General features: G+C 29.4%; 3 protein-coding genes across 3 annotated transcripts in view; all 3 read left to right on the plus strand.

Moving 5' to 3' along the window:
- LOC111622331 (phosphorylase b kinase gamma catalytic chain, liver/testis isoform-like) overlaps window positions 1-4859 on the plus strand; it is a 33958-nt gene extending 29099 nt beyond the window's left edge. The window contains exons 9-15 of the mRNA XM_023364692.1: window positions 2520-2610; window positions 2700-2729; window positions 2905-3028; window positions 3099-3179; window positions 3279-3320; window positions 4515-4631; window positions 4717-4859. Coding sequence (XP_023220460.1) covers window positions 2520-2610; window positions 2700-2729; window positions 2905-3028; window positions 3099-3179; window positions 3279-3320; window positions 4515-4631; window positions 4717-4854 — 623 coding nt within the window. The 3' untranslated portion in view covers window positions 4855-4859. The remainder of the gene's footprint in view (window positions 1-2519; window positions 2611-2699; window positions 2730-2904; window positions 3029-3098; window positions 3180-3278; window positions 3321-4514; window positions 4632-4716) is intronic.
- A 112-nt stretch (window positions 4860-4971) lies between these two features.
- On the plus strand, window positions 4972-7321 carry LOC111622314 (phosphorylase b kinase gamma catalytic chain, skeletal muscle/heart isoform-like). The gene is made up of 7 exons (XM_023364668.1): window positions 4972-5072; window positions 5162-5191; window positions 5367-5490; window positions 5561-5641; window positions 5741-5782; window positions 6977-7093; window positions 7179-7321. Exons 1-7 carry the CDS (start codon window positions 4972-4974, stop codon window positions 7314-7316), a joined length of 633 nt encoding a protein of 210 aa, XP_023220436.1. The 3' UTR covers window positions 7317-7321.
- Window positions 7322-17709: 10388 nt separating this feature from the next.
- Window positions 17710-23029, plus strand: LOC111622318 (solute carrier family 22 member 4-like). Its single transcript, XM_023364671.1, has 7 exons — window positions 17710-17950; window positions 20338-20756; window positions 21835-22065; window positions 22147-22343; window positions 22413-22655; window positions 22749-22887; window positions 23018-23029. Exons 2-7 carry the CDS (start codon window positions 20412-20414, stop codon window positions 23027-23029), a joined length of 1167 nt encoding a protein of 388 aa, XP_023220439.1. The 5' UTR covers window positions 17710-17950; window positions 20338-20411.
- Window positions 23030-27073: the final 4044 nt, after the last annotated feature.

The following is a 27073-nucleotide window of genomic DNA, read 5'->3' on the forward strand; positions in this document are numbered from 1 at the left end:
ATATTTTCTTCAGTGACAGCAGTTGATGGCCGTCCACTGCGAGGGTCATCTTCCACACTCTCTCTGCCAGATTTAAAAAGGGCTGTCCATTTTTTCACAGTGGTGTACGAAGGAGCAGACTCTCCCAAAACTTCATCCATGCCAGCTTTGATTTGAGATGGGGTCAACCCTTTTTTTGTCAGGTATTATATTACCACACGAGTCTCCGTCTTCTCCATTTTTGACAAAGCATGTGCACACTGACTATCTGCTAAGCTGTTGTGGCAAAACTTTATGACGAATCAAGTGGAAATTGGTATTGTATCTCTAGCAAAGATGGCTGAATTATTCCCGCCAAAAATTAAATTGATCGCAGTGCCGCATATAGGCAAGGCCGCAAACTTTCCAAACAGCCCTCGTACTTACATTAAGCTTGCTTGCACCAGAGTTATAATGTAAGTAAAAAGAAGTATGGTGATCGGTCAAAAAATGACCCCTTCCCAAGATTTTTTCATTTTTGGACTCAGGACACCTTGAAACGTTGGGAAATGCAAAATAATTTGGGGGATCTATCTGTATGTATGTATGTATGTATGTATGCATGCATGTATGCATGGATGTGTATGTCTGTGTGGAGTGTGATTTTGTTCACCCTGCTTGAAGCTTAATAACTCCTGTGCTTTTTGTCAAAAATTTCTGTAATTATTAGGGAAGATTGATGCTATTAAATTTTGGTGGTTAAAGGTTGAGGGGGTGGGAAGATAATGGGGGTAATGTGTATCACCAATAGGGTTGGACCTAATGACAGTTTTACTCGTTATTAGCATTTACAATATTTTATAAAACTCCCTACCCTTAAAATTAAGATTTTTGCTATTTTATAATAGTTAAAAATATAAAAAGTTTTTAAAATAAAATATGATAACAGATAGCACCAGCAAAATTTTAAATGTTGCTGAGAAAGTTGAGCAACGTGTTGCTGGTTTATTTTATAATGTAGGACAGACATTGTAATTTGTTTAAAAGCTTATACATAATCAAAACTTACCAAACGGTGCCATTTCTTTTCCTGGTGTAGAATTTTGAACTAAAACTTTGTTGTAACTGGCTTCCCAATAGTTTAAATACAAAACTTCATTGACAAATATTCAAATTTTACTCTAGAATTTTCTGAGTAATGTCAGTTTAATCATAAACTTTTTCTGTATTTGTCTTTAAAGTATCCTGAAAATAAGCTTTTAAGATAGAATATGTATAAAAAAAATTATTTAATGTTTTAAATTCAAAAAGAATTTTTATAGTAAGAAGCTTTAGTCAAAAATTATATATTTAGTATATTGTATTTCTTTGATTTTAAGACACACTATGGTTTTGGAGTAGAATTTTAAGATTTTTTTAGGGGAAAAAATCATAAAATCAATTTTATTAAATAACAGCAAGTTAGATGGAGGAAAATGCATATGCCATGAACTTGATATGCTTTGGCAGCTTTTTTTTTCTCATGCTCATCTGTGTATAAAATAAATATTTGTTCTGATGTTCTATTGTAATGTTATCTTAAGGCTTAACCTGAAGAACAGTTTCTACTGTACTATTTCAGATGCAATTCTTTGTTTATAGCTATGTTTTAGTAAGGTATGCAATGAGAATGCACACTAAGAAGGGATTTTTGGAAATTCTCTTGTTGGGAGAGAAGGAGAAGATTAAGGTTTAAAAAGTCTTAGCCCTGACAGTCAGTACTATACCACAAATGTGGTTTACAAAAAGGTACTGGGGTAACTGAAACTCTATTTTTCTGTAAGTATTTATACTTTAAGAATTTTCAGATAATGTCATTTATGTTTCAAAAAAAAAAAATTCAACTCAGATTTATCATATCTCACATTCCCATAATATTTGAAACTTAAATTTAGGTGCATTAGCAGTCCATAGTTTGAAACAAACAAAAATCAGTAATTTTGCCAAATGAGTAACAACTAATGATTGAGAATCTTACTGAAATACGGAGGGAGGGTTATTTCTATCAAATTGCAAAATCCATGTGGGCAAAGCCACAGGTAACAGCTAGTCTGTTATAGTTTCAAAAGAATTCTATCAGAATTAAATGTTGCTTTTAATTCTATAAAAATATCTTGCTGTTTACAAAATTTTATTTTAAAACAGATAATAATGTTTTTCTGTTGGTATTTTGGTTTAATTCTGGTGATAATGTTAATAATAATCCTTATCAGAAAGTTATTGTTTATGTTGTTGAATTTAGATTCAAAATAAAAGATTTTTTTAACTTTAAAATTAAATTCCTCTGATAATATATCCATGATGACTTAATATAGTGTCTATTTTCTACTTTGTTATCTATTAATTTTCTACTTTTAATTTTAATTGTATTTAATATCTTTGAGTTTATTATAAATCTTATCAGATTGAAAAATCTATTTGTTCTGTGACTAATTGGTTTTGTATTTTAAAATTTTTAAAAAAAGATATAAATTTAATTGTAAAATATAATAATACTAAACATTAAAATTTAATGATTTTAGAACTATGTGGAACTCCTGGTTACTTGGCACCAGAATTATTACGTGCATCTATGTATGAAAATGCAGAAGGATACAGCAAAGAAGTTGATCTGTAAGTGTGTGTATTTTTTTTTATATCTATATAGCAAATGCTTAAAAACCTAATTATCAGTCTTTAATTAATATTTGCAATATTTTCAGCTGGGCCTGTGGTGTAATCATGTTTACTCTGTAAGTATACATTATTTGAAATATTGATAATTTATTTTAGGGGAAATTCCACTTTGAAATTGTTCATTTAATGTGTTTAATCTTTGATAAGAATTTTTTTTATATCACTTAAATTAATAGCTATTTCTGTTCATTTTTAAAATAACTATGATTGATAGAATTTGTTGTTTTGTAGTTTAGTTGGATTTCCACCATTCTGGCATAGAAAACAAATGGTGATGTTAAGAAACATTATGGAAGGAAAATATGAATTTTTTAGTCCAGAATGGGATGATATCACAGAATCACCAAAAGACCTTGTAAGTTTTAGTATTTTTGTTACTATGTCTAATAATCAGATATTTATGTAATTATTTTTTACTATTCTAGATACGTAAATTTCTGATAGTAGATCCTAAACAAAGAATAACAGCAACTGAGGCATTACAACACGACTTCTTTAAAATTGTGGTAAAGTAGAAATTCTTATTTAGATAGTGAATTCTTATTATTACTTTATAATTTGTTTTTGTTAAATTTTTTAATCATATAAATGCTTTGTTTTTGTAGACTACTCAAGGTAGAAAATTTGATGCAAAGAAAACATTTCAAGTAAGTGGAAAATTTGTATGAGTTTTATTTTTTTATAATCATCATAGTTATAGCAATTTTTCAAAATAAGTAAACCCTTGATTTAATAGATTTACCTCTAATTTAACAGACAAAAACTTTGTCCTATAGGAAAAAATTTAATCTTATTGTATTTGCAAATAATTGTTTTAAAAGGTTGGAACAATGATCCCTTGAATATAAATTATTCAATGTACATAACAATAAGTCATACTTACACCTTATAATACAATTTTAGTACATTTTAAGTTTGTTATTAATATCTGTTTTTAAGATGCATTTGATTTAATGGCATTTCCAATAACAGACACGCATTTTCCCCAATTAGTCCATTAAATCAAGGATGTACTGTATATTATATTTAATTGATAAATGTTCTTTGTAACTAACTAAATAAAAAAAAATAAATTTAGAATAGTCCTCTATTTTTTTTATACTTATTTCTTTAACTTGTAATTATGAATAAAATTATTTTAAGTGAATGGTGACACTTAATGAATCATTGAACACCTTCTATTGCTGAGAAATGTTTATTAAACAAAACACAAAAAAATGTAAAATGTTTGGACATTCTGTTGTTAGAATGTTAAATATTTAAAAATATGTTTGAATTCAGTTACACTTGAAGATGGCCTATTCTATTAGGTTGCAAACGTTAGTTTTTCATTTAATAAACATTTCTCAGCAATAGGTGTTTAATGTTTCATTAAGTGTTTAAAAAGGCTGAGTTTGATATTTGATTAGTGAATGGTAACACTGAGAAAAAGATTTCATAATTAATATATTACATCCAATTAGAAGTTCAGACAATTTACAAAAAATTAAATTTTTGAGTCTATCTATTAATCCATTAACACAACCACAGATACTCAAAGAAAAGGCTGACGTTTTGATCGTTTTTAATATTGTGAGTTTTTACCTATTTATTTTTGTTTTTATTGAAGTTTTTCTTCAAACCAATGTTATGGGTACTTCTGTTACTCAAAAATTAAATTTTTTGTAAATAGTCTGAACTTCTAATTGGAAGAAAAGCATATCCTGAGTTCACATTGAAAATAATATATTACAATTTTAATTGAATTTATTATCAATATTATTTCATTAAGCTTTTCATTATGTTCCAATTTATTTTAATAATTATTTAAAGTGCTTAAACTAATTTTTTTTATAATTTAGTTTTATGCTCTCTGTATTCGTGCCATGGTACGTTTGAAGAGACTCAAATACTGCCCTGAACCACTTTCAGTGGATGTTGCTTCTTCAGATCCCTACAGGATCAAGACGCTCAGAAAAGTATGGCTATGTTTTTCCAATAATTAATAACAATTAAAAATTATTCCATTAATGCTTTTCCAATTTACCATTTAAATTAATATAGGTAATTGATGGCTGTGCCTTTAAAGTATATTGTCATTGGGTGAAAAGAGGTGAAGTTCAGAACAGAGCAGCATTGTTTGAAAATCATCCTAAAGTGGAAGTTAAAGTTTCTTACTTAAATTCATTAAAGCAAAAGTGAAGCAGGAAGAATGTTTTGCATTTGTTTTAAACCAACAGGAAAGTTTAACGTTAAATAACTTCCATTTTCTATACAGACTATCATGTAAAATATAATAATACTAAACATTAAAATTTAATGATTTTAGAACTATGTGGAACTCCTGGTTACTTGGCACCAGAATTATTACGTGCATCTATGTATGAAAATGCAGAAGGATACAGCAAAGAAGTTGATCTGTAAGTGTGTGTATTTTTTTTTATATCTATATAGCAAATGCTTAAAAACCTAATTATCAGTCTTTAATTAATATTTGCAATATTTTCAGCTGGGCCTGTGGTGTAATCATGTTTACTCTGTAAGTATACATTATTTGAAATATTGATAATTTATTTTAGGGGAAATTCCACTTTGAAATTGTTCATTTAATGTGTTTAATCTTTGATAAGAATTTTTTTTATATCACTTAAATTAATAGCTATTTCTGTTCATTTTTAAAATAACTATGATTGATAGAATTTGTTGTTTTGTAGTTTAGTTGGATTTCCACCATTCTGGCATAGAAAACAAATGGTGATGTTAAGAAACATTATGGAAGGAAAATATGAATTTTTTAGTCCAGAATGGGATGATATCACAGAATCACCAAAAGACCTTGTAAGTTTTAGTATTTTTGTTACTATGTCTAATAATCAGATATTTATGTAATTATTTTTTACTATTCTAGATACGTAAATTTCTGATAGTAGATCCTAAACAAAGAATAACAGCAACTGAGGCATTACAACACGACTTCTTTAAAATTGTGGTAAAGTAGAAATTCTTATTTAGATAGTGAATTCTTATTATTACTTTATAATTTGTTTTTGTTAAATTTTTTAATCATATAAATGCTTTGTTTTTGTAGACTACTCAAGGTAGAAAATTTGATGCAAAGAAAACATTTCAAGTAAGTGGAAAATTTGTATGAGTTTTATTTTTTTATAATCATCATAGTTATAGCAATTTTTCAAAATAAGTAAACCCTTGATTTAATAGATTTACCTCTAATTTAACAGACAAAAACTTTGTCCTATAGGAAAAAATTTAATCTTATTGTATTTGCAAATAATTGTTTTAAAAGGTTGGAACAATGATCCCTTGAATATAAATTATTCAATGTACATAACAATAAGTCATACTTACACCTTATAATACAATTTTAGTACATTTTAAGTTTGTTATTAATATCTGTTTTTAAGATGCATTTGATTTAATGGCATTTCCAATAACAGACACGCATTTTCCCCAATTAGTCCATTAAATCAAGGATGTACTGTATATTATATTTAATTGATAAATGTTCTTTGTAACTAACTAAATAAAAAAAAATAAATTTAGAATAGTCCTCTATTTTTTTTATACTTATTTCTTTAACTTGTAATTATGAATAAAATTATTTTAAGTGAATGGTGACACTTAATGAATCATTGAACACCTTCTATTGCTGAGAAATGTTTATTAAACAAAACACAAAAAAATGTAAAATGTTTGGACATTCTGTTGTTAGAATGTTAAATATTTAAAAATATGTTTGAATTCAGTTACACTTGAAGATGGCCTATTCTATTAGGTTGCAAACGTTAGTTTTTCATTTAATAAACATTTCTCAGCAATAGGTGTTTAATGTTTCATTAAGTGTTTAAAAAGGCTGAGTTTGATATTTGATTAGTGAATGGTAACACTGAGAAAAAGATTTCATAATTAATATATTACATCCAATTAGAAGTTCAGACAATTTACAAAAAATTAAATTTTTGAGTCTATCTATTAATCCATTAACACAACCACAGATACTCAAAGAAAAGGCTGACGTTTTGATCGTTTTTAATATTGTGAGTTTTTACCTATTTATTTTTGTTTTTATTGAAGTTTTTCTTCAAACCAATGTTATGGGTACTTCTGTTACTCAAAAATTAAATTTTTTGTAAATAGTCTGAACTTCTAATTGGAAGAAAAGCATATCCTGAGTTCACATTGAAAATAATATATTACAATTTTAATTGAATTTATTATCAATATTATTTCATTAAGCTTTTCATTATGTTCCAATTTATTTTAATAATTATTTAAAGTGCTTAAACTAATTTTTTTTATAATTTAGTTTTATGCTCTCTGTATTCGTGCCATGGTACGTTTGAAGAGACTCAAATACTGCCCTGAACCACTTTCAGTGGATGTTGCTTCTTCAGATCCCTACAGGATCAAGACGCTCAGAAAAGTATGACTATGTTTTTCCAATAATTAATAACAATTAAAAATTATTCCATTAATGCTTTTCCAATTTACCATTTAAATTAATATAGGTAATTGATGGCTGTGCCTTTAAAGTATATTGTCATTGGGTGAAAAGAGGTGAAGTTCAGAACAGAGCAGCATTGTTTGAAAATCATCCTAAAGTGGAAGTTAAAGTTTCTTACTTAAATTCATTAAAGCAAAAGTGAAGCAGGAAGAATGTTTTGCATTTGTTTTAAACCAACAGGAAAGTTTAACGTTAAATAACTTCCATTTTCTATACAGACTATCATGAGACGGGTGATAATTTCACAGTTCTTTTATTTATTTAAAAAATATATATATACATATACATACAACCTATACATATATTACTTATTAAAGTCCTTTTATCTTCCTGATATACATAATTAAAATGAATTTAAAAAAAATAAATATTTCATATTACTTCTAAATATATTTTAAAAAAGATAAAATTAAATAATTATTTTTAATGACATTTCTTTAAAAATTCTTAAAGGGAATGTTGAAAATTTGAGTGTTCAGTTGCATGTTGTTTTCACAGCATGAATAAACTGTCCCATTGTAAGAATATTAAAATGATAGCACATTCAAATGGATTTAAATTTTAATAATTCCAGAATGTTTTAATGAAGATCAATTTCTGAATTCATAAGTTTTTGTTTTTAATTGAATAGTTATGTCTTTTTTTGAAAATCATTCACAAGGCAACTTTTATTTGAAAGATTTTATTTGTACAGAAATATCTTTTTAGTGATTATAAACCAAATAAATTATAACTTATTAATTGTATAAGTTTCATTAATTTATTTGTTAAAAATATGTAAATATAAATGTTCAGTTTTGGGATTATTTCATTGCTAGAAAATTTGTAATGAAAAAGATTTTCATCAGAATTATTGATGGAAAATTTAACATGGATAATTAACAAAATGTTTCCAAAACTTATTTGGTACTTTGGAATCAAACTGTTATTAAATTATTGATATGAACGTCAAATTAGAAATTAAAATTGAAGTTGAATTTTAAACTGGTTTATTGTATTTGTTTTTCTTTCTTTAGAAAATAAATTAAAGATTTCTTTATTTCTGAATGTACAATATATGTTTGGAGAATTTTTAAAACTTTAAAATAATAATTCTATTGGCACAAAAATAATTTACTATATTTTGACTTAAATATTTTTTATCCACATTGTCAAAATGTTCAGTGAAATTTTTAAACTGCTTTCTATTAATATAATAGAATCAACTTTATATGGTCACTTTGGGACTTGCTTATACTGATTAAAAAATAAATAACCAAATAACATTAATTAGAATAATTAAATAAGACTAAAATTAGTGAAAATTCTGGTTTATTGAGTCCATTATTAAAGGATATGTCTCAATCTTTGAGTACATTCAAGTAAATGTGTGTAAATTTTAAAAATATACATTTTTTGTTCTAACGTAAACAATTAAAACCTGTATACTTTGAAGATTTATTAATTATTATTATTATTACTATTGTCATATTCATAATTATTATTAGCTTACATGTTTTGGATATGCTGATACTGATAACATTGAACAGTTGATAACAAAGTTTGTGCTTAATAACTGGAATCTATTTAAAATGTTAGTAATATAAGAACAAAACAGCTAAAATTAATACTATTTTAGTAATCTATTTTTATTATACTTAAAACCAATATTGTAAAGCAAGTTTAAATAATTTTAAAAATCAATAAGTAAAGATAAAATTCATTTTTAAATACATTATGTACATACAGTCCTGGAAAAAAGTTTGAGACTATCTGGGTTTTCAAACTTCCCATTAAAATAACTGATTTCCTGTAAATGTGTTGTTGTTTAGGTATTAAAATACAGTAATCATAAACAAAATATGAAATAAAAATTTCATATTTAAGAAATTCAAATACAACACATTCCTTGCAATTTGCCTGGAAAATATTTGAGACCAGAATCCAAAAAACACATCAAAAATTATAGTGGAAAAAATAATGTTTGATACTTATGTTAGTTTGTTTACCATTAACCATAATAACATCAATCAATTGATTGGTCATGGATATAGTATCAATTTCATCCCAAACAGTCACAATTGCTTTTTTAAGATCAGAATCATTAAGTTGTTTTCTATTGGCATTAACCATTCTTACCAAATCACTGTAAAGGTTTTCTATTGGGTTTAAATCTGGGCTACACAGTAGACAAGGCAAAACATTGATATTATTGTCAGAGAACCATGTCATTGTTGAGGCAATGTTTTGAATAGGAACATTATCCTTGGAAAATAAAATGTTCATCCAGTGTTTCATCTCTTAATGGATTTTAATAGATTATTTATCTAATGTAATTAATAAATAAACAAGTTCAATATAATTACCTCTGTTATTAAATTCAATAGATTCCCTATGCCCTATAAATGCCAATTCTTGCTTTGATAAAAACATATAACATCTATTAATTTAAATATATCTATTATCCGTAACTATCTCGTTATAGTTTTCAATATTTATTTTATATTATTTACTAATGTTAAATTCTATTCCTCTTTGATTTCCAAATCGCTTCAAATACGAAAGAATCGACGATTTTTCGTGTCTTTTGCCAGCTAAATTGTCAAAGCCATTCTTATTCCACATGCTAATTTCATTTGAAAATAATAGGCAAGGCCAACAAAACAATTTTTGCATTTTTATGCATTTACAGAGCCATTTTATCGTGAGAATGTCGAACAAATTTTTTATTGAAGTGTTTATATTTAACTTAGGCATTGGCCTTTCTCTTTTAATAATGTTTTCTTTTTCATTATATGATTTTGAGCCAAAACTTTTTAAAATAAATTTTCAATATCGCAGTTACATTCCGAATCGCTAGCCACGATACAAGGACTAAAATTAAAAATAAAATAATAAAAACTTACTTGGTGAAATAAAATGTGTGGTGGATATACTGTACGTGCCTGGTACAAATATTCTTCAATTGTATGAATATACTTGTAAAGAAAATTGTAATTAAATATAGCTTTATAAAGAAACGTATATAAAAATAACATAAAATCTTCTTTACTCTTTAAATCTTAACCACTTAGTCAAATAGCTCCCTACGAGTGGAATCAGAGATGGTTCTGCTAGGTGTGCGGTGCATGCATGCAAGCGGGCTGCCAAATCCTGAGGGTGCCGATACCTGTCAATGTCAAATGTCAAAAGACGCGACAGGGTTCTTGTAAATTTTAAACGTTTCTCACCATAGCTGTAAAAGTCTAAATATGTTAAACTTAATAGATTGTCAGTCGTTTGTTTTCTAATTCGTTTTAGGACCAGGTGTCCACGTAAATTTCCAAAATGTACAACTTTTCGGTCACTCTCGTTGAACTGGAAAAATTTCTGTTTATATTACGTCTAATATTATGAAGAAATCAGTCCCCACTATTGGCCGGATGGCCGAGCGGTCAAGGTGGCAGCCCACCGCTCTGGGGGACCTGGGCTCGAATCTGAACGGGTCGAAAAATCCCCAGGAATTTTTCGGGCGTGATATGTCGGGCCCTGTCCCTCACCACCCGGCAGTCCCATTGTGGACCTGGCCGAACCCATAATGGGCTTGCAAAAAGAGGCCCTCTTATTGCCCACAGGGCGGAAAGAGTTAAAAAAAAAAGAAAGAAAAAGGTACTCAGCAGGCTTAAAGTCTGCACGCGCCCTGCCTGAAGTCTATAAAATTCACTCGCAGCCCGCATCCAGGAAAAAATGACTCACTAGAATAAAGCGATAATAAAATGAAAGGATATTGTTTTCGTTATTTGTCGAAACCGTGTCTTCTTTTTCTTGTTTCTTCTAATTCTATGTCACGACTTGGTGCATTTATCGACACTTGGCAAATAATTCCATCGTCTACTTTTAATTCATACAGAAACGCGTTTCGGGCTTTCGCCCCTCTTCAGTCTGTTACATTGATAGTATACGGTATCAGTCTGGGACTTTCCGTACTTCCCGCTTCCATCTTCTCCCGACTTGACGGCCTCCCCCGCATGCCTCGTAATTTGTAACTTCACCCCTCCCCGAGTGTTGCGTACAGCCTCTCCTGCGACTGTATAAACATTCTGTTTTAATAATTGTAGCCAGTTTTTATGGATGTCAATGCTTAGGTTCTTGTTAATATTATTTTTGTCTATAGTAATTTCGTAGCTTTCCTTGAATTTTCTTTTGTACCAATTTTTTTCTTTGTGTACTATTATTGCATCATTCTTATCTATTTTGCAGTTGTGGGTCGTGCAATGTTCGTAAAAAACAGAGTTGATTCTATTATACTTCAGGTCTGCGATGTGTTCTTTTAATCTTGTTTCTAATTTTCTTTTTGTTTCACCGATGTATACTTTTGGGGGTTCGCATGTGCAAGGTATTTTATAGACGACTTCGGTAGTGTTGTATTTGTCTGGTTGTTTATTTCTGTCAGGTATAGTCTTCCGGATTCTTTTTTGCAAGTTGTTATAGGTTGGGGCTAGCTTTATATTTATTTTTTCAAAACTTTTGTTTACCTGCTCAAAGAAGCCACGGATGTATGGGAAGGGTATATGTAGCAAAGTAACTCCCCAGAGGATCACAACGATATAAAAATGGAAATTAGCAACAAACTAAAAAATTATGTAAAAAACGAAAATAGAAGTAAAAAAATTACTGAAAAATCGTACGTCAAATATAAAGATAGAATAGCACAATTACAAACCTACTTAGAAGCAAATAACATAGATATCATAAAAGCAGATAAATCCAAACAGATGATCATAGTGAAACAGGAATGGATCCAAACTAGTGTTGTAACGAGTAGTATATTCGGCCTCAGGTCGAATACCGAATATTCGGCCAGGAGCGTGGCCGAATAGCCGAATATTCGGCCAGGAGCGTGGCCGAATAGCCGAATATTCGGCCAAACTATTCGGCTTGATTAACGCACGTACGAAAATTGGCGCGCAAACCGCATTATAGCCAGGACCTGCTCTCCATTGGCCCACTGTCACTACGCTTCGCCAATTGCGTTAATTCTTGACAGTTCATACAAGAGCGTCATGGCAGTATGTGATAAATGACGATATCAAATGTGAATAACAATGAAATGACCTACACATGTAAATAACGGAAAAAGAACAAAGAAAGACCGCGAAGTGAAAATGTGAAAATAAATAAGAAATTGAGTTGATGGCATAATAGAACGAGTCGAAGCAGCTTATTGGCGCCAAATTTGCGGCCGTCAATGCCAAACAGGTGTTGTCATAGACTTCGGAAAGCTTAATGCTTGTAATGAGAGTCACTTAGCGTGCACAGGCGAAAGCCTGGGACCGTTCGGGCTATCAAGCTGTCTCGAATCTGTGAAATCATAACTGTGACATATACCGATGTCCTATCTGTCTCTTTTCTACGTTATCACCAGGCTACGAGTCACGTAATTATAAAATGGAAAAACAACGACGGAAAAGTGACGAATCGAAAGTATCGTGAGCGCGTATTATGATGTATGCATGGGCATACGTGGACTAGAGAGATAGAGGAAAGAGAAAGGAAAGAGCAAAGACGAGCGCTTAAAAAGAATAGACAGGGTCAGACCCTCAGATGTGTGTGAGGATTCTCGAACGAATAAATGTGTACGTGTGCTGATATTTGTAATTATAAATTGTAAATACATGTGACTAATATTATTTTTTTTATTTTGTGAATGTTAAACAAACAACACTAACCCGATAACATTAAATCTAAATACCAAAATGATTACCGGTAATTTACTGTGTTTTTGTTATTTCTTACTCCCGTTTTTAGGTATTCGGTATTCGGCCGAATAGTGATTAAATATTCGGTATTCGGCCGAATAGTGATTAAATATTCGGTATTCGGCCGAATAGCGAAAAATAGGCCGAATAGGCCGAATACCGAATAATAACCGAATATTCGTTACATCCCTAATCCAAACCAAAAAATCAGATATAGTTAATAGCGGGCCTTTCAGAGAACTACCAATAGACCCAAAAGAAGTCATTTATGTTGAACTCAAAAAGCGAATAAATAAGCAATTTCAACTAAAAAACATAGAAAGAGAAGACAAACAGTACATTCTAGCAAACGAAAATAGCAGAACTCCTAAGCTAAACATACAATTAAAAACACATAAGCCAGGCGAACAAATAAGACCCGTCGTCGACTTCAAAAATTCAACTCTATATAATTTAGAAAAATACTTAAAACGAGAATTACAAAAGTACAATAATTCGGAATGCTCCATCAAACACGCAGACGAACTTATACATGACATGGAAAATATAAAAATGAGCAAAAATTACAGACTTGCAAGCCTAGATATAATAAACATGTACCCTTAGATAACCTGGAATCTAATAGAAAGTACACTAAAAAAGATTGAAGCAAAGGAAGAAGTAATAGATCTAATAGAATTCGCATACAGGAGAACTATTTCGAAGTCAACAATAAGTTCTACACGCAACAGACAGGCATAAGCATGGGATCAGTTATAGGCCCGAAGCTAGCAGAACTTGTCATGGTAGATATAGACCAAGTAATCAAAAAGTTTACAGGCATAAAGTTCTATAAGCGATATGTGGATGACATAATTATACTATACGACCAAGAATTAACAAAATTAGAAGATATAGAAGAAAAAATAAACAAATTAAACGATAACATCAAATTCAAGGTAGAAAATGAGGCAAACACAGAAATAAATTACCTCGACATAAAAATAATCAGGAAAGCAAACAGGATTGAATTCGAGCCATACACAAAACCATGCGAGATCAGGAAAGTGTTAAACTACAACTCAAACATTCCGCAGTACATAAAAGAAAACATATTCATCATGGAATATAAAAAGATCGAGAACAGAACAAGCTCACTACAGACGAAGGAAAAACACCTCAACGAACTGCGAACAAAATTCCTATTAAACGGCTATCCAAAACGAATGCTAAACAACTGGGAAAGGAAAATGAACAACAAAAGGCTGGAAAATAAACAAAACGAAGGAAACACAGTAAGATACATACCCTTCCCATACATCCGTGGCTTCTTTGAACAGGTAAACAAAAGTTTTGAAAAAATAAATATAAAGCTAGCCCCAACCTATAACAACTTGCAAAAAAGAATCCGGAAGACTATACCTGACAGAAATAAACAACCAGACAAATACAACACTACCGAAGTCGTCTATAAAATACCTTGCACATGCGAACCCCCAAAAGTATACATCGGTGAAACAAAAAGAAAATTAGAAACAAGATTAAAAGAACACATCGCAGACCTGAAGTATAATAGAATCAACTCTGTTTTTTACGAACATTGCACGACCCACAACTGCAAAATAGATAAGAATGATGCAATAATAGTACACAAAGAAAAAAATTGGTACAAAAGAAAATTCAAGGAAAGCTACGAAATTACTATAGACAAAAATAATATTAACAAGAACCTAAGCATTGACATCCATAAAAACTGGCTACAATTATTAAAACAGAATGTTTATACAGTCGCAGGAGAGGCTGTACGCAACACTCGGGGAGGGGTGAAGTTACAAATTACGAGGCATGCGGGGGAGGCCGTCAAGTCGGGAGAAGATGGAAGCGGGAAGTACGGAAAGTCCCAGACTGATACCGTATACTATCAATGTAACAGACTGAAGAGGGGCGAAAGCCCGAAACGCGTTTCTGTATGAATTAAAAGTAGACGATGGAATTATTTGCCAAGTGTCGATAAATGCACCAAGTCGTGACATAGAATTAGAAGAAACAAAATGAAAGGAATTTTTATAGTTCTTTGCATTCGGAACTACAAAAAATATTTTCATTCGATTTTACATTAAACTATATATTTTAAATATAAAAACCTTAAAAATATATTTTAAGTCATTTTTAATTCTCTTTACTGTTTTTTTATATATATAAAATATATTAATATATCGTTTTGGTTTTAATTTAATTCATATAGTTTATATCTTAATTATATTAAAAATACAAAATTGTTTTCTATTAATCCTCACACTCATTAGGAACAAAAACAGTTTTCATTAACAGACACGTCCTTTCATTGGACATTTTATTCCCTACAATATGTTGTTAATTTGCAAATACTGTCCACCAATTTTTAACTCTTTTGTATCTTGGAAATGAGGTTGTCAGGACAAGCAATAAAAATAAATTTTAAATTAATCATTTTTTTTTTTTAATTTCTTCCATAATTTTGACACGTTTTTAATTTGTAGATAGCTATGATATATTTCTATCGATAGTTAGATCAATATACAGTATTTCTTCTCATTTAAAAAAGATAAATGAAAGTATTTCCGCTCCAACTTAAATTATTTATTGGAGAATAATAATTTTATTATTCAAATACAAATTATAGGCCTACTATTAGTTAGATAAACATTCTTACGATTTATAGCATTAAACATAATTAACCAGTTTTATTTACAATTGCATGCAGAAAAACGCGCATAATAAATCTGATCATCCTTATTTTATAGGCTGAAGTCATTTTTCAATGGTAGAAAACACAATAAAGTACTTTAAATTCGGGCTTACTCGTCAGTCACCGGAAAAAACCGTTAGTCATACTCTTAGTCATTATTGCGTGAAGAAATAACACTTATCATATTTAATGATACTTCATGCGATAATCCTGAAAAAAAAAAGCGATTTTACTATCTACGTTTTCACTATAAATAATTTTAAATAATTATTATTAGCGAAAGGTTAAATAAAAGAAAGTATAAATGAAAAATGAGAACGTTTTAAAATAATTAAACATAATTAAGAGCTCGTAGAGAATTTTTAACAAGCACAAAATATTTCAAAAATTATGTCTATGACATTACTATATGGTAAAACATTTAAACAGGTTACATAAATATGTGTACAAGTAAATATTAACTAATAAATATAAGATAGAATAATAATATGTACAGTACGTAAATATAATTAATGTATAAAATAAGTATTCATATAGACATAAGATATTTTGTCCCTATACGATGTATAATGATTATAGAAATAAATACATGAAATCGCGGACACACGAAGATGTATTATTCAAACGAAACGACAACTCTACAAAGATAGGTCTATTGATCACGCGTGATTTTTTTTTTTCATAAATTCCAGAACATTAATCAACTTTTTGACAGTCTTATCGAAGATAAACAGTGATTGCAGACTAAACCCTTTAAAAATTCATTTAGATTTTACCAAGCGTTTCTCTTCAAAAAGAAAATTCGATTCATCTCGAACTTCGAATCATTCATAAACGGAGCGTGACTCGACTTATTCAACATTTTTAATATGACAGATCTTAAACATTCGCTATTAATCTAACATAACAACTATTTATTATGGAATATTACATAATTTAAATATAAATATTTAACATCACTAAGTTATCTAAAGATTTGACATTTTAATGTAAATTTTGATGATACCGTCATCGATTTGATGTAGAGAAGCATCGAACATTGATCAAAATTTTAATATCGATATGAATAAATGATTTTATAATAAAATATTAATAATTTTTATTTTAAAACAAGTGAAAATTTTTTAATATACTTTCATATAACATTTTTTTTATTTTCTAATTTTTTACAGTCATGAATATCTGATTCAATTATGCCGGAAGATGGAAAAGATCTTAATGAATATGATAGACTTTCAGATTTTATTTCTTGAAACTTAAATTTTGTTTAGATTCTATGAATGCTAAATTTATTTAAGTATAGATAATTAATTATTTATACCATTTTCTTTTATACTTAAGAGAACATACAAGGAAGAGATTTGGAAAAGTTACAAAATCTTCCAATTTTTTTTGTTTTTCTATTGATTTTTCCTAAATACATAAATTTTTAATTTAAGTATGAATAATCTTATTACTCATACTGGAATTTTTAAAAATGATTCTTATGAAATTTTATTACGGGTCCAATTTAATAATTTAGAAATGGATCAAAAGGGCATCGCCCAACAAATTTCAGTTTGTAATCTTTGTGTTATGTTTTATTAACACACGTATAATTATAAATGTAATACAAAGTTAAATTTGATTTTTTTTTTTTAAATTAAACTATTCACAAATACATTTAGCAAATTATAATCACAAGATATAATATTCTGTTTTGCATATTAAATTTTATTCAGATTTCAAAAAATAATATTTCTTTACAAAGTCATGACGGGCAAAATTAGAAATAAGAAAACTAATATAATCTTTAAAACTTAGAAATATAGCAAAATCAAAGATCAAATAGGTTCGTTCTTCTGGGGCATTTCTATTATTTAACGAGGATTCGCCGAATAGAGTCGTAGGGAGGTAATTTCCCCATTTATCGAATATAATTGAGATGTTTCAGCTTCTAGTTATAGATTCAATTAACTAACTGTATACAAATTCTATAAAGTATCACTAAATAAAAGTTTTTCTTTATAATTATTTTAATAAAAATGCATATTTAAAAAAAAAATTATTGTTAATAAACAACAAAATTCTTCCAGTATTTTTTTATCAGTCATGAAACTCGACGGAGTCAATTAGCTGTTTCCAAGAATTGTTTGTAAGCAATTGTTGATGATATTTGGGAAAGTGCAGGAAGTGTTTCATTCTCAGCTGTTGTCTATTAATCGAGTGATGAGGAGAAGGGCAATGTTTGCGTGATGTTTCCACGTCACTGTATGTGAGGTTGAGCGTGACAGGTGAGCATGCGGCCGAGTGACAGCCTCGTGGAGTCATTCTTTTCGCAGATTCTCGACTTGGATGAAAACATTTGCTTTGGTGAGTCTTGTTTTATTTGTTTATGTTATTTTTATTGTGGTGCTTCTTTAATTTATTATATTTATCTTTACTATTTTTTTTTAAATATTAATTAAACTCTCGGCAAGTTATATTTTATAGTGTAATGATCTGCAAGTTTAAACGGTAATATTTTCGACATTTTTACACAAATTGTTGACATTTAAACATCGTATTTTCAGATAATGTAAAACAAATATTTATATATAATAATTTAAAATTATATTTAATTAATATATTACGGATATTTATATAATATGCATATAGTTATTTCAACTTTATTTTCTGCTATTTTTGCTTAGTTATAAAAGAAAGCAAATCTTTTCTTTTTCTCTCTTTTAAGTTCCAGTTTCTTTTTTAAAAAATAATTTTCTAGTTTCATATATTAATTATAATAATTTTTCCATAATAAAACATGAAGAATAATTTGATTTTGACATGTTAATGTTCTAACTTAAATGCATTAAGTGAAGCATCCTACTTAAGCTACACATCAGTAGGCAGATATAATAGAGCGATGGAAGTTAGGCGATCGACAAGGTTTAATGCATTCCATAAATACGAATTGTTTATGTAGGTCTGAAGATGATGCAAAATAGGACATGGAAATTTAAAAGCTAATAAAATCTTTATCTATAATAAAATATTATTGAAATTTCTGTTATCAAATTGATAAATTAAAAAAAAATTTCTATTCAATGTCAAGTAGTTTTAATGTTTCCATTTTTAGTAATAGTTTGACAAGTAAATTACCGGATTAAACTTTTACTTGATATGAAATTCAATTTTTAATAAGGTAATTTCTCGTATCCTATGGGGCGATGTAGACCATATTGACCTTTTTCTTAAAGGAAAAAAAATTCCCGGCTCTAAATAAACTATAACTCACTTATGTGGGATCGTAAATGCGTGAGAACAATAAATAGTGCAGTAATTTACGGTCATATAAATTTAGCAAAGAATAGCAAATACTGTTTCTCTATTCTTTGATTCTCTTCCGTTCTTGGGAATTCCTTCTTNACGGATATTTATATAATATGCATATAGTTATTTCAACTTTATTTTCTACTGTTTTTGCTTAGTTATAAAAGAAAGCAAATCTTTTCTTTTTCTCTCTTTTAAGCTCCAGTTTCTTTTTTAAAAAATAATTTTCTAGTTTCGTATATTAATTATAATAATTTTTCCATAATAAAACATGAAGAATAATTTGATTTTGACATGTTAATGTTCTAACTTAAATGCATTAAGTGAAGCATCCTACTTAAGCTACACATCAGTAGGCAGATATAATAGAGCGATGGAAGTTAGGCGATCGACAAGGTTTAATGCATTCCATAAATACGAATTGTTTATGTAGGTCTGAAGATGATGCAAAATAGGACATGGAAATTTAAAAGCTAATAAAATCTTTATCTATAATAAAATATTATTGAAATTTCTGTTATCAAATTGATAAATTAAAAAAAAATTTCTATTCAATGTCAAGTAGTTTTAATGTTTCCATTTTTAGTAATAGTTTGACAAGTAAATTACCGGATTAAACTTTTACTTGATATGAAATTCAATTTTTAATAAGGTAATTTCTCGTATCCTATGGGGCGATGTAGACCATATTGACCTTTTTCTTAAAGGAAAAAAAATTCCCGGCTCTAAATAAACTATAACTCACTTATGTGGGATCGTAAATGCGTGAGAACAATAAATAGTGCAGTAATTTACGGTCATATAAATTTAGCAAAGAATAGCAAATACTGTTTCTCTATTCTTTGATTCTCTTCCGTTCTTGGGAGATCCTTCTTATCATGACTCACCGTTTGCCCTTCGTATTATATATAAAAGAGATGAAATTTAATATAAAGGGGCCAAAATATTGAAAATATGTTAGTAATTATTATCTTATTTAAAATATAGGAAATAGCAAATATCATTAAGCAATTTTTGTATCTACGTAAGAGAAAATCACGAAATTATTTGTAATAGTGACACTTGTGATTTTATTAAATCTCTTGGCACTTAGTTCCGCTTTTTTGGGGTGGAGGCCTCCGGTTTCGGTTCGAAGCCTTTCTTTTTAGTATAACTGCAAAGAATGAATCGAAAGAAGGGCGTAACATGGTTTACATGACGTCATCCGTAACATGCAAGAGTCACGTGAATTGCAAGAGAATGTGATTCCGCTTAATTCACGCCCATCTCTTATCGAATAGGCTATTAATTTTAAGGCACGAAACCGCTTCCAGATTCTAATTAAGCTTTTATTTAAATGCAAGAAAATTTGTATATTTTTTCGTATTAAAAAAATTAAATTCATTATTAAAATATTGTTAAATAAATCTGAAGACATAACATTTATAACAAATACTATTTTTCAGGGAAGATAAACTTCGGCGATGAATTTAACACAGCAAAGAAGGAGTAAACTGTTGGTTCAAAATTGAAAATCAATATGTATTCGGATCTGGATCACGTATTTCTCATCTTAGGTTCTCCAGGAAGATATCAACTGTTAGTAGGATTTTTAGTTTGCTGTCTTCAGTTACCGGCATATTTTACAGATATTCTGTTAGAAGTGTTTTCTTTTACTCCACCTCATCGATGTCGAGTGAAACCCGATGGAAACCGAACTTTAGGTGAAAGCGAACTGAGACCTTTAGTAGAAATTAATGGAAAAAGATTATTTTCTTCGTGCAGTAGATACGTCGATCCTAATGATAAAAGTTTAGGCACAGAAAATTGTCTAGAAGGTTGGGAATTTCTGTTACCACAAAATGATTGGAGCGTCGTTGTGGAGGTATCTACTTTTCAATTACTTATTGTTATTAATCAGAATTATATACATAAAATCAAGTAGCTGTAAGACTTCCGTAAAAGAGAAATGTATTTTAAAAAATTAAAATTAATTTTTTCAGTAATATATTACGTTATTACACACTTTTTCGACATTTATTTGCCTAATTTTATTTCGTTTTCCATTCTTAGCATGTTCATTTTTTTTCTATATTTTTGTTCGTGAAATATTATTGTTCCATAAATTATTATTTTATTGCATGTTGTATCCACGACAAGGCCCCTGCTCAGGATTTTTAAAAGGGTGGGTTTAAAAAACACATTATTTTTTCATAACGTAGTTTATTAATATTTCCAATATAGACAATACAGTAAAGAAGAATGAACGAGTTCAAAATATATATAAATTATATTTAACGTTTCCCATTTGGAAAGAATTATCATACCGTACATATTTGGTTTCTAGTTAAACCCGAAACCCCTATATGTGCACGACTCCTGATTCCAAATCTCCAGTGTGCATGACCTTGTACTTAAACTTTTCTAGTTTCTTTTTTATTAGAAAATTATACAAATGCAATAAAATCTTTTAGAAAATAAATTACAAATGTTATTTTTTTAAAAATCATTATTATTATATAATTTGTCTGTAATTATTTATAATTATTTTAATTATATTTAAATTTAAATTCAAAATATTATTTACTGTATCATTTATTCTATCATTACTAAATTGCTTTCTTTAAAAAGAAGACATCTCGGCATCTTATGTTTAAATTTTATTAGATTTGTTATCTTTTAATTATAACTTATGTAATAACAAAAGAATTCTTTTTGACTTTTCGTCTTGTGGACCTTTTTATCATATCCATCATGATTTGGTCAGGCCTACAATGGAAGTAGCAGAGTGATGTCGGAGACCAATATATACGGCTCAATCCATTCGTGAAAAGTTTTGAGACTCGAATATGTATCCTAAGCACAATGGTGCCTTTATTTTTTCGGTCATCCGCCATTATTAAAAATTAATTAAAATAAAATGCAAATGAATAAATTTATACTTTTTAAAAAAATTTTTTCAGTGGGAATTAGTTTGCCAAAGAGAATTTTTGGTCAAGTTGCTACCTTACATATACAACGGAGTGGCCATCGTTGGTTGCACTCTCATCGGTTGTTTAGCCGACCGTTATGGTAGAAAAATAATACTTTTATTCGCTACATTTTTGCATTCTGCGCTCTCTATTGCGTTATATTTTCCACCAAATTACACGTCATTTGCTACTCTTTATGCCATAGACGGAGTATTTGCTTTGGTATGTCTTCCTTTTTTGATTTAATAATATTTAATATTGAAAATGTTACTAATATTCAGTATTTTTTTATTATCTTTTTAGAGTATTCAATGCATTTCTTATATTTTGTTACTGGAAATTCTTCCGACTCCATATCAGTGGAAAGCAGCGGCATGGCTAGCTGCAATCAGGCCTTGTAGTTTGCTTATGTCGTCACTTTTCGCCTGGCTTATACGCCATTGGAGATACGTTCAACTGGCTGTGGCAGTTTTAGCTATCGTCCCACTTGCATTCTTTTGGTATGTTGTCAAAGTTATATACAATAACGAATATTTTAATTAAAAATTAATTATAGAATTTCGTCGAAGGTTGATTCCTCGTTCTCTTCATTGGTTGGTATCAGAAAATAAATTATCGGATGCCGAAAACGAAGTAGAAAGAATTGCTCAATTTAATAATATTAGTGTTCGTCCAAGTTTCCGTCTACAGCTGCAAAATGCCTATAATGTCATCAGATCATCCGGAGGAACGTCTTCCTCCCGTCATAGTCTGGAAGTCATATTTTGTTCGAAACGTCTCAGAAGATATACTTTTATACAATATTATATCTGGTAAACTGTAAAATTTATATATCCTAACGTCTTTATATAATTTATATTTTATTTATTTATTATTTTGTAAAAATGTTTGAAATTTTCTACTAGGTTTTCAATGGTTTTGGTATCTCAAGTAACAATAGATGATGTTCCTGCTTTGAAGGAAAGAAAATATTTAAGTCTTTTTGTAGAAGGTTTAATAGGATTAGGAATGATCATATTCATTTATTTTCTTGTCGATAGGTTTGTTAAAATTGCTAAAAATGATTTACATTTATATTCGCTTGCATCAGATTATTATTATTATTTTTTTTAACTTTTCAAGTAGTTAACGTTTAAATTTAATTTAACATATTTTAAATATATTTTNTTTAAAGATTGATAATTGAAAACATTGGACAAATGTAAAACAAAGAGGACACGTGAACACGTGAATAACGCTCTTGAAAAGCTAATTGACCCCGCACAAGGCGGACGGCCAATAGCTCTGAAAGTTGCGTATGTAATTTACCGTCACGCGCCAAAACTATAAGATGCTACGTACTAGAGGTATTTACAATAATTTCGACCCGGAACTACTAGAAATCGTTCCACACCGAGTGTTGAAACAGTTCCAGTTTCCAGACAAGCACGCTAGTAGCGGGAGCAATGTGACGCTCAACAGTAAAAATGGGATTGATGTGTTCTGAAGTGATTCTAAAAATTCTAATATTGTGGTTGGCAATTTCCAAACAAAACTGAAATGTGTCGCTAAAGATGCTATGTTGCAAGTCCGTAGCGATCCATGCTTCTCTGTCACATCATCATTGCAAATGAAACCGATCATGTTGGGATGTTAATGGCAAGACAAGCAGTGGTCTCCATGCATACAAATCAGCCTCTGCTGGTTGCCTGCGGATGGTACAGGAAGAGACAAGATTTGTATCTGAATGGTAGACAAAATGTCTTTGCTTGCGTCACGATCACACAACTATCTCACCCAATAGTCTGTCTGGAGCGTCCAGACCCTGGTCATCATGTATGTGCACCCTGACGTAATCATAGCTCCCAACACCAGGACATAGTAAGGTTAGAATGGCTCAAATGACGAAGCATAATGGCCAATTCTGCGAAATGGCCATTATGCTTCCTTCAGCCTTAAATATAGCTGACGGAGCCTTTCTCAACTTCCATCAGCTATATGGACCATTTACTAATTATAAAACTAACTTGAAAAAAAATGTATAAAGTTAGGTTGTATAAAAATACTTGGATATTAAACCATAGATACTCAAAGCCATCAACCACACGTCGACCTCTTCCTATGGTAGCGGACGAAGCAGAGGAAGAAGTCAGCCATTTTGAAATCAAAGGAAAATCCGTATACGTCCCTCCAATGCCACCTAATGACATTATAAATGGAGAAGATACGTTAAAGACGATTAGTGATGGCATAGATTTTCACAAAGGAGCCAGAACAAGAACGGAATGTTATATTCAAGAAGACGGAGCGGATAATGAATCTCGCTTGACCGATTTAGAAGAAGAATTAACGAAAATTTGGGAACAGAATACACATCATTACTGTAGAGATTCAAGTAATTCTCACGGAAGAGATCTGTACGTATTTTATCATTCCGATGCCAACAAGAGCAGAAACATGAGAGAAACGGGACTATAAAATAATTAAAATTTATTTATAAAAATTATATTAAATTTAATATATATTGTATTTATATTAAAATAAAAACGTTATTTGTAGAATATTTATTTATATTTTATAGTTATTGAAATTATGTTAAATTTACTATTCCAATGACCGTTAACAATAAAGTTGATTTTCAGATTGTATAAGTTAATCAAATGTAGCTAATGAAACACAATATTATGAGATATTTTATTTAGAATGTTTGATTTGAAGTAAATGATAAGAATTATTGTTATAAAATTTATACATTATAATTTTTTAGACTTGGATCTAAAGTTTAGAAAAATCTTGGATCCCAAGCAGCTTGGAACCAAAATCTTCTCAAATTAAATTCCCAAGCTGGGGGGTCATATATATATATATATATATTTATTAAGAATTGATAAAATTTATAAGTAAATATACGGATATATACAAGTCTATATGTATACGAACGTACTCCTAATGACATAAATGGACGTAAAAAAATTATACGGATATATACAAGTCTATATGTATACGAAGTACTGATATAGACTTGTTAATCATAACAAATAAAGAAAATAAACTTCATTAATTCAGGGATTTGTGAACTCTAAATTTTACAGGAATCAATTTTATATTTTATATAATTAACTTTTATAGGAAAGAATAAGCTTGCAAATTAATAGCTTTAGTTTATTTTAATTAAATACGTAGAAATACGTTGAACAATTTTAAAATTATGTAAATTTAATTTTGATGATATGAAATATTAAGTAGTTTAAGACAAGTTTTCTTATTGTAATTTTATATGTACAGTACTGTACATACAATTCAAATGTTATTCAAATTCATTCAAACAGATGCTTTACATCAATGTTTGAAATGGCATCTTTACTTTAAATTAACAAATAATAACAAAAGATTTTATACAATAACTAACCTTTAAATGGGACACATCCTGAAAACACGAATGTTCATAGTTCAGTTCATTCAGATAAAAATCTATGCAAATAGTTCTAAGGACAACAGACAAAGGGAAAGGAGAAAAGGAACAATTTCTCAGTATTTTCAATGTTAAAATTCTAATATTAAAAAACACTTTACAACCTGTTTTAAGTTTTTATTATACTTTTGAAATGTTTAATACTATTGATAATTTTATTAAATTATTTAAATGATTGTCGTTCATATATAATCATTCTACTTCGCTACATAATTTTCTCAACAACAACAAAAAATAATATGTTATCATTATTTTCTCTTTTATCCGAATTGATACTGTAAATACCGGTACTTCCAAAATTTTTCTATAATTTTCAGCTTACCATAAATATTCACCTAAAATCGGATCACAAGAGCCAACGATTAAACAAAATTTTTCAAGATTTATGAAAGTCGAATATCATAATTTTTCACTCTTTTAGCCCCGTGAATACTGAGAGCCCATTAAAATTTGAAACGTATATCTCTGTTTAAAAAGTTTTCATAAAAATAGACAACATTCGTTCGATTGTCATTCACAATGAACGAAAACAAGAATTAGTGGATTTGTACGGGTTTATTAGCAATGTCATTCAAATAAAATCCAGCAACGAATTGTGTAACTTTCTGGACGAAAATTATTTGTGTTTGAGAAAACTCATTTGCAAAGTTTAAATTTTTGTGGCGTCATCTCTTATGAGATTTTATTTTAAAAATAACTTTTATATTATTAACAAAAAACTTCGAAGCAAACACATTTATTTTTTAGTAAAACTAAAATTTGTACAGTAATCCTCTTAATATCGCTGGAAATATCGTTATACTTCTTCCTGTTATTTAACGACCGGGAAAGTAATATTAAAAATTATCCAAAAAAGCAACAATTATAAGAGAAAGGAAATATGTTGCAGAATTTAAAAAAAATATGGATTTCCATATTTTAAAATGCGAGCATCTATCAGAATTTGTATAATTTTGCAGGTTTTAAGCTCCTAAAGAAAATAAATCATCCAACGTACGCCGAAAAAGTTGTTATATTGTGTTTTAAAGAAAACCATCCAAACCTCTCAAAAAATTGATAAATATATTATTAAAACAAAGTGTAAATCGAAACAACGCTTTTAAAGATTGATAATTGAAAACATTGGACAAATGTAAAACAAAGAGGACACGTGAACACGTGAATAACGCTCTTGAAAAGCTAATTGACCCCGCACAAGGCGGACGGCCAATAGCTCTGAAAGTTGCGTATGTAATTTACCGTCACGCGCCAAAACTATAAGATGCTACGTACTAGAGGTATTTACAATAATTTCGACCCGGAACTACTAGAAATCGTTCCACACCGAGTGTTGAAACAGTTCCAGTTTCCAGACAAGCACGCTAGTAGCGGGAGCAATGTGACGCTCAACAGTAAAAATGGGATTGATGTGTTCTGAAGTGATTCTAAAAATTCTAATATTGTGGTTGGCAATTTCCAAACAAAACTGAAATGTGTCGCTAAAGATGCTATGTTGCAAGTCCGTAGCGATCCATGCTTCTCTGTCACATCATCATTGCAAATGAAACCGATCATGTTGGGATGTTAATGGCAAGACAAGCAGTGGTCTCCATGCATACAAATCAGCCTCTGCTGGTTGCCTGCGGATGGTACAGGAAGAGACAAGATTTGTATCTGAATGGTAGACAAAATGTCTTTGCTTGCGTCACGATCACACAACTATCTCACCCAATAGTCTGTCTGGAGCGTCCAGACCCTGGTCATCATGTATGTGCACCCTGACGTAATCATAGCTCCCAA

The sequence above is a fragment of the Centruroides sculpturatus genome, unplaced genomic scaffold, assembly GCF_000671375.1.
Source record: "Centruroides sculpturatus isolate CEXI.00-Female unplaced genomic scaffold, Cexi_2.0 scaffold276, whole genome shotgun sequence".
NCBI lineage: Eukaryota > Metazoa > Arthropoda > Arachnida > Scorpiones > Buthidae > Centruroides > Centruroides sculpturatus.

Coding starts and splice junctions, on each gene's coding strand:
- LOC111622314 (XM_023364668.1), top strand. CDS start 4,972: ATGATTTTAGAACTATGTGGAACTCCTGGTTACTTGGCACCAGAATTA. Junction 5,491..5,560: donor CAGAATCACCAAAAGACCTT/GTAAGTTTTAGT, acceptor TTACTATTCTAG/ATACGTAAATTTCTGATAGT. Junction 5,783..6,976: donor ATGCAAAGAAAACATTTCAA/GTAAGTGGAAAA, acceptor TTTATAATTTAG/TTTTATGCTCTCTGTATTCG.
- LOC111622318 (XM_023364671.1), top strand. CDS start 20,412: ATGTATTCGGATCTGGATCACGTATTTCTCATCTTAGGTTCTCCAGGA. Junction 22,066..22,146: donor TAGACGGAGTATTTGCTTTG/GTATGTCTTCCT, acceptor TTATCTTTTTAG/AGTATTCAATGCATTTCTTA. Junction 22,344..22,412: donor GTCCCACTTGCATTCTTTTG/GTATGTTGTCAA, acceptor ATTTCGTCGAAG/GTTGATTCCTCGTTCTCTTC.